The sequence below is a fragment of the Trachurus japonicus genome, chromosome 16, assembly GCF_045865225.1.
Source record: "Trachurus japonicus isolate A0001 chromosome 16, Traja_1.0".
Classification (NCBI taxonomy): Eukaryota; Metazoa; Chordata; class Actinopteri; order Carangiformes; family Carangidae; genus Trachurus; species Trachurus japonicus.
In genome coordinates this window covers 16906280-16919007 of record NC_140922.1, presented here as the reverse complement: position 1 = coordinate 16919007, position 12728 = coordinate 16906280, and the positions used below count along the sequence as shown (strand labels likewise).

The 12728-nt window shown below is 43.1% G+C and overlaps 1 protein-coding gene across 1 annotated transcript; it reads left to right on the top strand.

The window, feature by feature from the left end:
- Nucleotides 1–7439: 7439 nt before the first annotated feature.
- Nucleotides 7440–9935, top strand: gem (GTP binding protein overexpressed in skeletal muscle). Its single transcript, XM_085802198.1, has 4 exons — nt 7440–8174; nt 8449–8525; nt 8643–8847; nt 8955–9935. The coding sequence occupies exons 1-4, from the start codon at nt 7820–7822 to the stop codon at nt 9236–9238; spliced, it is 921 nt and encodes a 306-aa protein (XP_085658324.1). The 5' UTR covers nt 7440–7819; the 3' UTR covers nt 9239–9935.
- Nucleotides 9936–12728: the final 2793 nt, after the last annotated feature.

Sequence of the window (12728 nt, the reverse complement as noted above, 5' to 3'; positions counted from 1 at the left end):
TTTTTTAAACTATTGTTATGATTAAAAACACTACACAATCTTAAACAACTGTATTCTATACTTTCACTTTCTCAAATATAAATTGAGTTCAAATAAAATGCAGCATATAGAAATATCTGAGCTGGCGCATTTTGATTGGCGGCCGCAGTCACGTGATTGCGGGGTCCCCAGAAATTTGTGATGTCAAAATGGGGTCACGAGCCAAAACAGGTTGGGAACCACTGATCTACAGTGATATTTTCAGTGTCACTGAGTTCACGTCGCCCTGAGACATGATTACATGACACAATGAATGGGTGACAGGAAGAGAAAGTGTCCACAGCATTTCATTGAAAATCTAGTTTAAGGCTGTGTGTGCATAGTAAGTATGTCACTTGGATGTGAATGCCGTGCTAGAAGAATGAAGACCCACAAGGACGTGTGGTTACTTGACGTTTTGTGCCTCAGTTTCACGGTTTATTATCTAACGATTCTCCATATTAGTGTCCAGTAAATCAGCTGGGTTTTAGATGTGGGACATGCTGCAATCTGTTCAGTCTGTTATTTTGGATAACACTAGTCTGTTCATGCTTTTCAACACAAAGCCGCTGCGTGGGAGTTATGTAGCTGTGTGTGTGTGTGTGTGCACGCGCCCTGAATTCACATATGATTTGTGTCTGTCAGATTAACACCATTACAATGTGTGTGAGCGCCAATACAATGCGCGTCTTTACGTAAAAAGCATAATTACTAGTTATTGGATGATCATCACCCCGCACCCTGTTGATTGTTAAGCAACTTTGTTGTGCAATAACTGGGTCTCTCGGATGTCAAATCTTCCCCTTTATGCATATGACAGTTTGAAGCCCCCCCCCCATCAGGGTGTGCAGCATGCTGGAGACAAGTGGAGCGATTATGCAGACACATGCTGTTTCTCTGTGGCCACAGTGTGAATTGAAACTGTTAATGCAATTTCTAGGCCAAATTTAAAAAATGTGAAGTTTGCATGTTAACAGCGTGCCCCTGCCCTGGCCCACCACAGCTCATGATACTACTCTTTGGTAGTGAGTCACTGTAGTGTCCAGTCCGCCTTTAGTTCAGCATGAGTAAATGAGTTAGTGCAGATAGGAGGGTCTATTCCAACCACCACCACCTGCTCTTGTCAAGAAAGCACATTTAGGGGCACAGACAACTTAACATTTAGCACCTTGAAATATTTGTCAGTATATTAATAATGTTATTCTGTCTGGCAGTCCACCACCAGACTAGTGCCTCTGTTGAGCTAAATGCTAATTATTGCATGCTAACATGCTCACTAGTGCAGCAATTAACCAGTATTTTTGTCATCGATGACTCAAATTCAGTTAAAACTGTTTTGTCCACGAAATTACAGCAAAAAAATGACACAAGGTGATGACTTAAAGGTGTCTTGGCCCAAACATATTCATGTTATTGTCATAATAATAATGATAATAATAATAATAATAATGATAAAAAACTACAGACAAAACTTCAGTCACAACGGTGAAGATTGAACCAGTGAATGTTTATGTCCATTTTTTTTTTGAGTGTCGACCCAGGGATCCCCTTGGCCACAGAGGCCGCGGTTCAGACCCTGCTGAGGAAATCTGCTGTCGGCATTCCCCCCTTGTTTTGTCTTCCCTCAATTCTCATCTGTCTCTGCATTATCTGTCCAATAAATGGGCAATAGTGCTACAAAAATATGAAGTTTATTAACAAGTATCAAAATCGACCAGTCATGTCAGTCCTATTGCCAATGGAACAGGTGTAATGTTTACCATGTTCAGTATTAAAGGTGAGACTGAGGGAATGTTGTTTTGCACACATCAAATGGAGAGCAACAGAGGGATTCAGGGAATCAGGGATTTATCACAGTTATTAGTGTTGATGCTTTAGGCAGCTTGAATAGAAAAGTAAAGTTGATGGTAATCCAGTAGAAAGCTGCTGCTGCTGCTGCTGCTGAGATATTAACAGTCTGGACCAAAGTTTTGGACCAGCCATAGAGGTGTTTTGCCATAATGGCTAAAAAAACACACACACATCTTAAGCACAATATAAAGTCACTGAGTCCAGACATTAGAGAGGCTCAGACTGAAACCAGTGGTGGCATAGCAACAGTCACCAAGCAACTTACTACAGCTCCTGCCCTGGCCTGGCTTTGGCAGCATAAGATGCTGTTTGTTTGTTTTTTTCAGAGCAATCACATTTGGTGTCCCGGCTCTCTGGTATTGGTATGGTTGGGACACGTGTCTGACAGATGAGTGTCACTCGTCCAAGCGGGATATTGATCCAAATCACTTCACTAACAGTCTCAGAGGCCTCGTGCTGGTCGGTTCATGAGGCAGAATTTGTCTGTCTGCACTCAAAGCTCTTAGGAGCCATCGCTGGCCGCGCTGCCAATCCCTCTTTTAAGCCGTATACGCTCCAGCTCCGACAGCTCAAAGACCTGGTGCATGGATTGAGTGAATGAATGAGTTTCCGCTGCAGGAGGGGGAGAAAGGGATGCAGTCGTTTTAATGGAGCAGAGTGAATTGAACAGATTGCAAGTTTATTCCCTGTGATCCCAGACTCTCTGTTGAAGATCTGAATGTACTGTGGATGGTGAAACATCTGGTATTAACCTTCACCGAGGAGGTCAGAGTTCTCACGTTTCATTCACAATCAGTCTGAGAATCATTGACGCTCGAGCAGCAGACCTGCTGTTTCTGTACTTTAGGGCTTCAAATGTAGTCTCCAGGATTGATAGCACTAGACTGGGATATACTTCAGAGTCAGCGGACTAATCTAGCTGTTTATTAGGGACACAGAGTTCAGATATCCTCAACAGCAGAGGATTTCATATCCTGACATCATGTTCCTTCCCTGCTCTGCTCCTTTTATAGATAGTTCAGAGGTTTATTGATCGAGGGCAGGGGATCTGGAATTCACTCTAAAGCCTCGTGTTGCCTTTTTCAGTAAAAACATGCTTTAACAAAAAAAAAGCAGGGATAGGTTAAATTGTCTAATATCCACAAGATAATGTAATCTCTTTGAGAGGACAAGGGCAAACATTAAGAATACGGTCTGATGCAGATGTTGTGTGAGGCTAGGTGTTGGTGGCCTGATATGGTAAGTCCGATCTGTAACCTGAAATGCACATCTACAAACATTTTAACAAAGTAAGAAATAACCAGAGAACACATTTAGGTCTTCATCAGAAATACAAAATTGGATGCGACGATGGCATAAATACCTATGGAATGAGTTTAACATTAAAGCCAAATGTGGGTTAGGCTGTAATATGTCTATATGTTATATACATACAGTAGGTGGCCTTGGATTGAACCTCCTTGACTTTGCTCTCTAGTGCTGCGTAAGTAGACCCTCTTACTTTGATTGTGCCTTGACTTGATTGTAAATAATAAACTACTGGGTGGCACATGTGAACCAAAGGAGGTGGGAGAAGTTAAAGGTCAAAAACAAAGTTCCTCTGAGTGTTACTGTATCAGGCTGATGTCCGGCTGCTGGATTTAGCATTTTGACCCCAGAAGAATGTGAGCAGAAGTACAGACGCTTGTGTAACTTTGTAGATTTATTTACCCTTAGAAATTCTGTAGGAAATAATTCTTGATTTAACTTGACATTTTTGACAATACAGTATCACATGAATTTAAACACGTGAAGTGTTGTGACCCCGACTACGCCGACTTCCTTCCAAAAAGCTGACCTATTACTTGCCTTACACACCTTGAAGCATTTCCCTCAGATAAGTTACAGATTTCTTTACTACGTAATCAGAAACTGAACAAGCTTCTGTCTCTGCCCTTCCAGCAGCCTGTTAGTTCTGCAGTAACTTGGTTGTTGGATTGTAAACAACCACACAAGCCTGTTGGTGTTTTTGTTTTTCCAGTTGTACAGTGTGTGACAGCTGTATTGGTATTGAACCACCGCATATATTGATCTTGTGTGTGGTCTTAAAAGCACAAAGCTTCGAGGTCACTTCTCACTTTTCCCACCACCCACAGCCATCAGCATCACCCTGCCAATATGCAGCCAGTCAAAGCAAACAGCACATCCCTCCTCCATCCCTCCACCCCACCCTCCTCCTCCTGACCCTGGTCCTGCTCCAGCACTTAACAAGGATTTAATGTCGCCCAATCATCTGTCGGGCAGATCAGATCAGAGCTGTAATACACAGCAGCAGGTCCCGAGGATGAGGCCACAACCCGATACACAAGTCCTGAAAAACAACAGCAGAAAAAAGCAGCATAATCCCACAATTACTGTAATAACTCTCTCTGATCTCAGTCGCTCTTTCTCTCATGCACACACACAGAGTGCTTTGGTGAAGGAAAATCCGATGTTTACCAGTTGAATGAGCACACGAAGTGATGCAGTAGGCGTTCTGGGCATTTATGTACATTGTTAGATGGGTTATTCACAAAATACCAACTGGTCCCTTCCAGCCCATTAACAATATACTGGTGGTGCTGACAGTGTAGATCTCAGGCTTACATGTTAAGCCTCTTCACCAAGCTTTCATTCAGAAACTACTGATAGGAAGCTATATTTAGATATTTTGACACTGAAAAGAACAACACAGATGGAAATGTGGAGGTCAGACTTCTTTCTCCTCCAGCCCTCTCTCTGACAAAGCTTCATTCACTTCAGTGTTCATATAGGAGCATGCGCATCATTGTATAGATTACATGACTTCAACCAGTGTGAATATTTGTTTTTTTTTGTCTTTGACACTGCAGGAAGTTCTTGCTGAATTGAGTTCAGTAGGGAATTATGCACTCCCTTTTTGCGGGTCTAAATTGTAGGCTATCATATCAATTTGTCAGTTGTTAGATCAGTTATTTTCATCCGTTTATAAACAATTTAAATTATCTGAATGTTTGAATATTTCATATAACAAGCTCTCAGTCAATCAGTCTGTAGTTTGAGCAATAGAGGTACAGTAAATGCAGATTCACTTTATCCTGTATTGAGAAGGAAAAGCCTTATGGATTTTAGTTAAAGTATTTTTGAACAGTTATATCAGCTCATGGTTGCAGCATAAATCACTTCCAGAGTATCCAGTATCTCTTTATTGGTGCTTTACTTTACCTCAAACTCGTTTACCCTAGTTTAAGAGATGGAGAGGTCATAGTTCCTTTCAACAACCTCATGTTACATGCAGCAGATTTTTTAGTGTAGGTGGAAACAAAAATGTGTTTCGTAGGTCAAGTATTGCCATTTGTTGTTCATCATCATATCACAGATGTGAAGTCTAGAGAAAAATCTCATTCATGTATGGAAGCTTGGCTGCTGAAAAAAAGAAATTCAATGGAGCCATAGTATATCTGTAGGTAGAAGGCCTTTGTGTAGATGTGTTCACTTCAACATGCAACGAAAATCAATTATTCAGACGATTTCTGTTTCATAAGACAGCCTGTACAAACTAGATGTTTCTCCTGCAGACTAAAAGCTGTCTTTTCACTCCAGAATGGCAGAGACATGATGTCAAGGATGCTCATCTTTATCTCGCTCCTCACATTTCTGTTATTCAGCAGTCTCTCACAACATGATTGTGGATCTAACCTAACCCAGCCAGCATCCGCTTACATGACATCAATGTAAAGACGAGAAACTAAATTATTATTAAGCCTAAAGTAGGCTAATAATGTGTAATTCATGACTTCATATTTTCTGACCTTCATTAAAGCAGAAGTAAGTGATATATTTGTGTTAATATAAGTCTTAAATAGTTATATCTTCCGACAGCAATCACTTACATAGAGTGTTTGGTCTGAAACACGGGTCTGTCAGTCACTCTGCTCTGCTGTAAGCCGAGGAGAAAACTTTCCTTGTATCCTACAGCCTTTATCCAATGAGGAGAGAGAACGGCATAAAGGGGCGGTCCTCTCTGTGTGTGCAGCCAAGGGATGCACGTGAATGTGGTGACGTAGGGACGAGGGCGGGGACTGCTAACTCCATCGGCTGACAAGAAGTTAGCCAAAACGACCGGATCGCTTACTTCTGCTTTAAAATGAATATAGTTAAAAATAAAAGAATTAAAGCAGAAGTAAGTGGTCCGGTCTTTTTCGCTAATGCTGCGTTCCAGGCAGGCTTTTGAAATCGTAAATTACAGCTTCAAGTCACAACTTACGACTTTGTAGCGTTCCAGGCAACCCACTCGTGTTTTTCCGACCTGTTTTACCGGTGAAAGTCACTATAACGGCCACTCGTAACTTCCGACCGGTGAACTCGTACCAGATCGAACTGGTACCACTTCACGGTCGGAAAAATACGAGTTTCCTTGAACGCACCATAACAGTCCTCGTCCCTACGTCGCCACATTCACGGCGTCCCTTGGCTGCACACACAGCCCTGCATGCCGTTCTCTCTCCTCATTGGATAAAAACTGTAGGATACGATAAATGTTTTCTCCTCGGCTCAGAGCAGAGCAGAGGGACTGAGAGACCCGTGTTTCAGTCCAAACACTCTATGTAAGTGATTGCTGTCGGAAGATATAACTATTTAAGACTTATATTAACACAAATATATCACTTACTTCTGCTTTAATTTGCATATAGAATAATTAAATAGCCTGTTTTCTTCCTTTTCCAAGCTACTTTGACAGTTTTAGAAAACTTAAAGGACCTACTTGTAAGTCCAATGTGCATGTGGGAAGGTAAGTCAATGAGGGATCCTATTTAATAAACTTGTCATTACTTTATATAGTTTGACTCAATGCAAAAATGACCTAAATAGCTAAAATAAGCTTAGTGAACTAAAAATAACAAATTTTCCCCTGGAAATGCAGTAAAGGAACAAAATTACACCAACTGGAAATGGTCCGATTACCTGAGAGTATTTACAGCAAGACTATAGTATGTGAAAATATGTGCACGGTGGATACGAATGGTAATCATAAAATAAGGATAAATAATGTTCAAGTGTAATGTAAGAGCCAGACATCAAATATGTGCCCTACTCGGAAATAATCACCTTAAGTTTAGCCGCCATATTGGTCATAGCAGATCAAGTTGGATTATTCAACAGCCTCCTTGGTTCCTCAGAATTTAAAATTTTCATCCAGCAAGTGCACATGTGTAATTTCTTTCATAATTTGGCCACAGCACTTAGTTAAATGTACTTACAATTACATTACACTACTGATATCCAGCCCATGTGTGTCTGATTTATTTGCAATAAAAATATAGATGAAATTCCCTAAACAGCCTTGTATTGTTAGTTTATCCCTGTTGCACAATTCAGCATTGTCGTGTAAATATTATCTAAGCAGTAGCCCACTCCCTGACCGCATGCACATGAATCACATTAAATACCCACCACACACTACAGTAAACATTCAAGCTCCACTTGTGAGACCCCCCCACCCCCCTCCTCTTCCTCCTCCTCCTCCTCCTGTGTATATAAACGCAGGGAAACCCCATCAGAGCTTCAGACAGACGCGCTCAGTTTGAGATCAGTGAGACAGACGCATCCAGGAGCTCCAGCTGTAAACGCCGTGGATCTACTCAGATGTTTTTTTGTTTGTTTTGTTTTTTGCAATGTTTCCTCTGGTTTTATTTCAGCTTCACTCCGGGTGCAGTAACTTACTGTGGAGGTGTAACTGCGTCCATCTGAGTTCAGGCATCTCTTTGTTGTTCGGAATGAACCAGGACAATAATCAGCAGTGATAACAGGAGGTGAATTTAAAGGACGTTTTACTTTATTTTTGACTTTTTTTTTCCTGCGCTAAAGGAGGTTGAAGCATCACCTCCCAAAACGGTTTAATCCCACCGTCCTGGGCTAATCCAGTTCATCCTAATTTAAACCAACCAACACCATGCTGTCCTCCGTGCGCCGGCACAGCCTCCGCCTGCAGACCGAGCTGCACCGCTGGAGCATCTGCGACCCGGGGAACCACCTGCTCTCGGACCGGCTGCTGGCCCGAGTCCCCGCCTGCATCGCCCGCTCCAAGTCCTGCAACAGCTCCGCCGGGGAGTCGGACGGCAGCCGCGGGAGCTGGTCCTCCGCCGACTCGGTCATCTCCTCCGACTCCGCCGGGGAGCCGACGGACCCCGGGCGGCCGTACCGCGTGGTGCTGCTGGGGGCCAGCGGGGTCGGGAAGACGGCTTTCGCCAGCATCTTCGCCGGGGCAGCAGACAGCATGGACAGTGATGACTGCGAGCTGTGTGAAGGTGAGAGGAGATGATAACTGTACTGACACATTAATGTCTAATATGTTTATATTCATAATAACATTGAAATAAATAGCCCCAGGATATAAAGAAATAATAATAAAGTTTGAAAAACTGTCTACAAGATCATTACAAAGCACCACACACTTTCTAATCCCCTAAAAATATATCATAAAACTAATAATGTTGATAATATGATTATGTTCAACTCATTGCTTTTAATAGGACTATGAATGCAACAATGCAAAAATGTGTGTCTCATTTTTAATTTCAGAGGAAACTTCTGAAAAGACCATTGAAGTGGATGGAGAACCTGCCACTGTGACTCTGCTGGACACCTGGGATGCAGAGGTGAGACCAAAGACGCACTCATCCTGGTTCAGGAGCGTCAGAGGAGAGAGCACATCACTCTGAATGTCTGCTGTCCCTCTCATCCTCACTCAAGCTCTGTGTTTGTTTGTTTTTCAGACTGACGGTGAATGGGCTCAGGAGTGCTACATGCAGACGGGCGATGCCTACCTGTTGCTGTACTCTATAACCGACCGGGCCTCCTTCCTCCGAGCCTCCGAACTCCGGATCACCCTGCGTCGCTTTCGTCCCGCTCAGCACACGCCGATCATCCTGGTGGGGAACAAGTGCGACCTGGTGCGCCGCAGGGAGGTGTCGGTCAACGGTGAGGAGAAGCAACCCCTCTTTGTGTTTGTGTGTGATGATGACGAACATGAGTCACTGTGTGTTTTCTTCTAAACGTGAGCACTGACCTTTGACTTTCTGCCTCAGAGGGTCGCGCCTGTGCCGCCGTGTTTGACTGCAAGTTCATCGAGACCTCAGCTGCCATGCAGCACAACGTCTGGGAGGCCTTCCACGGCATCGTCAGACAGCTGCGTCTACGCCGAGACTCCAAGGAAGCCAACAAACGACGCAGGCACATAAGCTGTCACACGCGGCGGGAGAGCCTCCCCATGAAGGCCAAGCGTTTCCTCGACAAGGTGGTGGCAAAGAACAACCCAAGTGTGGCGTTCTGGCTGAAGTCTAAGTCCTGTCATGATCTGTCTGTGCTGTAGAGGCCTGAGCAGAACAGAAATTTGGTTTTTTTGGAGTCCGCACCAAACCCACAAGGAGGTGAGCAGCCAAGAGAGCGTAGTTCATGGACCTGGAGCGGTGAGAAGCTGCTTCTATAAAGGGCTGAAATGTGGGCGATTCAGACCCCGTCCACCCTCAGCACAGCCTGGACGGTGTGCATCACATTTCTACTGACTGACGTTGACTGAGTGGAGCTCAGTTTTTCATGTGATGGACGAGACAATCAACTAATGAAGTAGTGTTGTTCCCTGTCACGCACACTTTCCATGTCCGTGTGGCACAAACGATGGAGGTTTGAGACGAACTGACGGGAGGGGATGTTTGTTCATTTCTGTGTTTTGAACAAAGACATTAATATTAACCTTCTCTCTCCTCTCCTCCTTTTTCCTCATCCCTCTGCTCTCATCCCTGACAGGTTTGTTCACTGTCAGTCCCTAAGTGCTAAGATAACCAGTTCTAAGCTATTGATGAGTAAGTGTGATTAATGTCTCTTTTTTTTGTATGATGATCATTGAGTTGTTCCTTTGACGTTATTTATAATGTGTTTTTTGTTTTGTTTTTTTGCACTTACTGTAATTAAAGAATACCAGATTGATAATGTATTGTATTTTGCTACTTGGACGTGGTTTCAGTGTTGTTTGACGAAATAAAGTGACATCATCTGATTCAAATGGTGGGGAAAAATAGCACGCTTTGTCTTTTTGTCATTTCAAACCTCACTAATGAGCTACTGCCATGTGTGACTCAGCTTTGACACAAAAGAGACTCAGTTACACAAGCAGGGTTGAATAGCAACACAACAGAGCTGATAAAATATGAGTCAGGTGGTGACATTAAAACTGAACTTGGAGAAATAAAATAAGTCCTGTGTGTATGTGTGTGTGTGTCTGTGTCTGTGTGTGTGTGTTAGCTGATTGGTGAAAGCGATTGGACTGCCCAGGGACGGCTCAGAGATTTGGGTCACAGTTTGACATCAAAAATCAACCTCAGATGCCCAGTTCAGTTTTTTGCTGTAAAAGTGGTAAAAAATAAATAAATAAATACATTGAAAAAAAAGCAGGAAAATGTGTTGCCAAGGTAACATTCAGAGACAGTCCAGGAAGTAAGTGTGTGTATGTGTTTGTGTGTGTTGTATGTTCATACCAGGGAGCAACAGGCAGATGGTGTTGGAGCATGTTGGACGCAGTTAGTAGCCTAGCTCTCAGGATCAAGACAGAGCAGTGTGCACGGACGGACCCATGGTTTACATAATGGAGTCACTTCCATCTGAATTAATGGCTTCATCTGCTGGACCGTCAACACGGCAGTCACAGGTTCTGGTTAAATGACGGCCCTGTGAAACAGTGACTCATTCACAGCCTGGTTTGCAGATTCATACAGATCTCTGCCTTGTTTTCCAAGCAGCTTTTTAAGTCGTAAAAAGCTCATTGCTCTCAGGCCCTGTGCATGGGGATGTATGGATAATCTCAGCTATATGTGAGGCTGACAGATAAGATTTAGTGAGAAATAACAGACAGCTCACATATTAAAGGAAAAAAAAACAACATGCAGTGTTTTAGTAAGGTGTTGGGCCAGCTCCAGCAGCTTCAGTCTCTGACCACCGTTACTCAAACAGATATTCCCTTTTTTGGTGTCTCAGTGGTGGTTGTGTTGTGGTGGAGAGCACGTGTCGGCCCAAAATCACCCATAGGTGTTGAAGCAGCAGGTTGAGCTCTGCTTGCTGTGAAGGCTTCATTCACTTCCAAATAATCAAACCATTCAGTGACTCCTCGTACCCTGTGGATGGGGACAATGTCACTTTGCAGGTATTTCCTTTAATGTGTCACCGCCTCGCCGTAGCACCGCCTCTCTTTCAGTCACCTTGAAGCCGTGTTTTATGGCTTTATGTTTTCTTAAAGGTGCAGAGGTTTATCAAGTCGTGAGCAGGGATCAAACCCACTGCTTTATATTTTCATGCTCTGTGCTGTGACCTGCTGAATCGCCCGAATGACCCAATACCTCCGCATTCTTGTGAGGCAATGGATTGTCAGTGTAATCTGTTAGTGCCATTGTCTACACACTCACAGCGCCTTATCAGGCGCAGCTACTAATGGAAAATCTGACAGGAAATGGTGCAGAGGTCAAAGTCTGAACTGAATCTAGAAACTTAGAAGCTGAACGGCAGATTTCTTGGGACATTTCTCCCAATATTATGCTCTTTTTTGTTCTAGTTTTGCTCCTTTTGTTCACAGTTCACACACATGCGGCCTAAAAAATACAAATCTCAACAAACACTGAGGAGTTTCTTTGAACCTGTTTGCTTTTTGTTGCAGTAAAAGATCAATAATGTCTTTTCTATGAGCATCTGAGTGTTAAAATGTGTTAAAATCAGAAGTTGATATCAGCGATAGTGGAGTTGTCTTTTAAGGTACTGTATGTGCCATTGTTCTGTTCTTCCTCTTCCTCTCTCCTTCTGTCTTGTCAGCTACTTGCTCATTGGCTGAGCTCGACATGACGGCGGGGTGATTAGACAATCATTAGATCCAATAAAACATTGCTGGTTTAGCCCCCTGGTTAACGTTTTACCAGGCGAGGATGGGACTGCTGGGATCACTGTGAAGTCTGAGGAGTGACTCTCACTCGATCTCCTGTAAGGTAAGTCTCCCAACTCTCCTGGCTCCTGCTTTTGGATTTGTTTGGTATTTGGAGAAGATTTTTAGGATGTGAGTTGGGCACAAACAGGACTGCATCTGTTGGTTTTCATAGATTGTATTTGTCATGTTGGATGCTTTAAGTTTGTTGAAGCAGCTCTATGATCTTGACTTGACTTTGGCAGGGCCTCGGTGTCTGGTTTTGACACATCTGACAACCAAACATCGCTTCTCTCTGGCTTCCTTCGGTTGTTCTCTGTGCCTGCCATTGGGGTGAAAGTATCTGTATGGGAGTTTAGACTTGGTGTCAAAGGAGCTGAGGAAATCTAAACTGACAAAGGTCACCCAGTCATTAAAGGAGAGAGAGAGAGGGCCTGCATGGGCCAATCCATTGTATCATACAGCTTCACCATTTGTTGGCCAAACACTGCAAATGTCTCAATTTGAAATATCTCTCTCACTGGGAGTCAGTTAAATCGTTTTAAGTAGACAGCTGTCGAATGCTAATGCCAACAGTGACCAGTCTTTATGTCTGTCTGAAAATGTAAAGTTCAGAATTTTGAAAAATGATAGAAAAAAGCTCCATTAACAAAGCAAAAAAAAAAGAAATCATGTTTTTCTAATAAGGAACGTTAATTGATGTTGGTGACATTAAAAAGGGTGTTGCACTACAAAAAGGTCATTAGCCAGCACTCAATGTCACCTTCACTTTCTGTGGCGACTGACTTCACCCTTCTCTCTCACTCAGCCCAGGAAACCTCAGACTTTAACATTTATCAACATGTTCCTGATATATTTGTTCAGTATGTCATTTTACACAGGTAATGTCGGACTTATTGAA

Coding starts and splice junctions, on each gene's coding strand:
- gem (XM_085802198.1), top strand. CDS start 7,820: ATGCTGTCCTCCGTGCGCCGGCACAGCCTCCGCCTGCAGACCGAGCTG. Junction 8,175..8,448: donor TGACTGCGAGCTGTGTGAAG/GTGAGAGGAGAT, acceptor TTTTAATTTCAG/AGGAAACTTCTGAAAAGACC. Junction 8,526..8,642: donor TGGACACCTGGGATGCAGAG/GTGAGACCAAAG, acceptor TTTGTTTTTCAG/ACTGACGGTGAATGGGCTCA.